Here is a 2,960-nt window from a genome sequence, read left to right as displayed (position 1 = left end):
CAGAGAGTCCACAAGTTCCTGGTGGTACTTATTGACTACTCCTGCCTCAGTCTGTGTGTGTTGCTGCTGGCATTTCTGGGGGGCATATGTGGTGCTGGGGGTCAAACTAGGGTTGGACATGTGCAAGGCCAGTCTCTTAACCCCTGTGATATATCTCTACACCTCACTAGAAGTGCATTAATAAGGTTTTTTTTTTCCTGGAGAGACTGCATTAATCACACTAATTTGTTTCACATGTTTATGCAACTAAAAATGCTGATTTGAATTTTGTATTCCACATGCCTATGCTTCTTTGGAAGTTTACTGTTTAATTTACAAGTATATTGATGCTTTTCCAACATCTGTCTTTTCCTAATTTCTACTTTAAGCCAGGTTTTTCAGAGGATAAATTTTTGAAATCTTTTCAATCTTGTTACATTTTATCAGCATTCATTATGAGCTTTGGAGAACAAAATCAGTTTTTTTTTTGTCCCATCTGAAAGTGCTCTGGGTGTACTGCAATCCATATGATCAGGCATCATTCCTGGTGGAGGTCAGAGCAGCCATACTGTGTATCAGGGATCTAAGCCAGGTCAGCTATCTACAAGGTAAGAATACTTTTGCTGTTCTATCAATCCAGCCCTTGAAATCAGTATTTATATTGGACTGTTGCTGGGTTTTATGTTCCATACTAGGCTTCTGCAGCGATCACACATTCAGGACATACCACAATCATTAAGAATGCCAGGATGATCAGCTTTAGGGGAAGGATTAACTCCCTCCACTTATTTAATTGCTTAATGTGCTTAATGAGACAGGAACACTGTATGTAGTAGATGATTCCACAAAAACCTGAGGCCGGGAAAGCAGATCTGCCCGGGAATGAGGCAACCAGGGCGCTCTGCTCTGATGAACTGGACTCGGGGTTTGCGGCTCCAGGCAGATTTCCTTAGAGCCCTGCAGAAGCAGCTCCAGAGCCTACAAACAGTCCGGGGAGTTCCCAGGGAGTGAGGGACCCTCTTGGGCCTCACCCCTGTACATCATCAGCAATATTGGACCAGGAGAGCCAGGGTGGAAGCTTGGCCCCGAGAGAAGGGGCCGGGACCATCTCAATGTAGGCCACTGCTCTCCTTTAGAGGCCAGAGAGAGTGCAGAGGTTCAGGGGCAAGGGGTCGCGCCAGGGGTCCCAGGACTTTGTAAGGGGCCAGATGCAGGCAAGCAGCGAGGATGCTGCCCGCAGCGCCCCCGGCGGCCATCAGTGGTACAGCGGGGGCGGCGCCCAGCGGTACCTCTGACATCACACTGCTGCTTTGTTACATGGAATGTGCATCCACCTATATAACCTTGGACCTCAGCGCAGGGGCCTCAGAGACTTTCTGCGCTCTTTGCCTTCAACCTTTGAGAAATGCTCGACGCTTGCGTGCCTAAACTTAAGAACTGGAGGCGTTGGATCCGGCCCTTAGTGCTGATCCTCTATCTGCTGGCCGTGGTCGTGACCATCCCCCTGGGTGTGTGGCACCTGCGGAAGCTGGAAGTCAGTATCCACACCAAGGTGTGGTTTATCCCCGGGATCTTTGTGCTGTTCACCATCCCCGTGACCTTCTGGGAGATTCTGCAGCACTTGGTGCACTACACGAGGCCCGAACTCCAGAAACCCATCATTAGGATCCTCTGCATGGTGCCCGTGTACAGCATAGACAGCTGGGTGGCTCTTAAGTATCCGTCCATCGCCATCTACGTGGACACCATGCGGGAGTGTTACGAAGCGTATGTCCTCTACAACTTTATGAACTTCCTATTCAACTACTTGAAGAGCCAGTACCCCAACCTGGAAGCTATGATAGAAGGCAAAGAGAAGACGCAGCCCCCCATACCCTTCTGCTGCTGCCCGCCCTGCCCCGTGGGAGAGGTGTTGCTGTACCGGTGCAAGCTGGGAGTGCTGCAGTACATCGTGATCAGATTGATCACCACCTACGCTGCCGTGATCTGTGAGATATTCGAGGTGTACAGTGAAGGAATCTTCAACTTGAACAGAGCCTGGATGTACTTGGTCATCATCAACAACGTGTCCCAGTCCTTTGCCGTGTATAGCCTCCTGCTATTTTGTAAAGCCCTGAAAGAGGAGCTGAGGCCCATCCAGGCAATGGGAAAGTTCCTTTGTGTGAAGCTTGTCGTTTTTGTCACATTCTGGCAAGCAGTGTTGATTGCTTTGCTGGTGCAATTTGGTGTAATTTCCAAGAACTCCACCTGGGAGTGGCAGACAGAAGAGACAGTGGCCACGGGGCTGCAGGACTTCATCATCTGCATAGAAATGTTCATTGCCGCCATAGTGCACCACTACACCTTCTCTTATGCCCCTTATATGGGAGACGAAGAACGAGGAACATGTTGCTCTTTGTTCCTAGAAATATGGGATGTCTCTGACATCAAAAGTGACATTTCTAAGCAGGCGAAGAACATTAGCAAAACGTTAAGGGGGAATCCAAAAAGTAAAAGTGTTCCAATGGATGAAGATGAGCAATTCAACCTGTTGTCTTCATCACCAGACACTTCAGTCACTTCTTCCACATCACTGCCACACATTGGTAGTCACCAAGAGCTTGAAGAAGTCCTGGTAGAATAGAATGTGCCTAGTACAGTTACATATACGTAAGTCATGTAAAATGACACAGAAGAACACATGGAAGAAGCTGAGACTTCAGAATCCATAATCCATAATCCAGTGCTGTACTTAATCCTTTTTATTTCTCTGTGTTCCTCTTTCTTCCCTTCTTCATTTCCTCCTACCGTACTCCCCTCTCCCTTTCTCCTTTTTCTTTTATTCTTTTTCCTCCGTCCCATCCTAGGGCAATGTAGAGGACCATCGCTTGGACAGCCAATCTATGGAGAAGACATCAGACATAAGGACATTCGGTCCAGGTACAAGTTCCAGTTCTGCACAGACTCATTAGGCTCACCTTGACCTGCCTCCAGTGAGGCTC

The 2,960-nt window shown here is 48.2% G+C and overlaps 1 protein-coding gene across 1 annotated transcript; it reads left to right on the top strand.

Moving 5' to 3' along the window:
• Window positions 1-1,384: 1,384 nt before the first annotated feature.
• LOC130042602 (transmembrane protein 184C-like) lies at window positions 1,385-2,602 on the top strand. Its single transcript, XM_056134760.1, has one exon. It carries the CDS (start codon window positions 1,385-1,387, stop codon window positions 2,600-2,602), a length of 1,218 nt encoding a protein of 405 aa, XP_055990735.1.
• Window positions 2,603-2,960: the final 358 nt, after the last annotated feature.

The sequence above is a fragment of the Sorex fumeus genome, unplaced genomic scaffold (assembly GCF_029834395.1).
Source record: "Sorex fumeus unplaced genomic scaffold, SorFum_2.1 ptg000106l, whole genome shotgun sequence".
Classification (NCBI taxonomy): domain Eukaryota; kingdom Metazoa; phylum Chordata; class Mammalia; order Eulipotyphla; family Soricidae; genus Sorex; species Sorex fumeus.
This window is presented reverse-complemented; position numbering and strand designations above follow the sequence as displayed.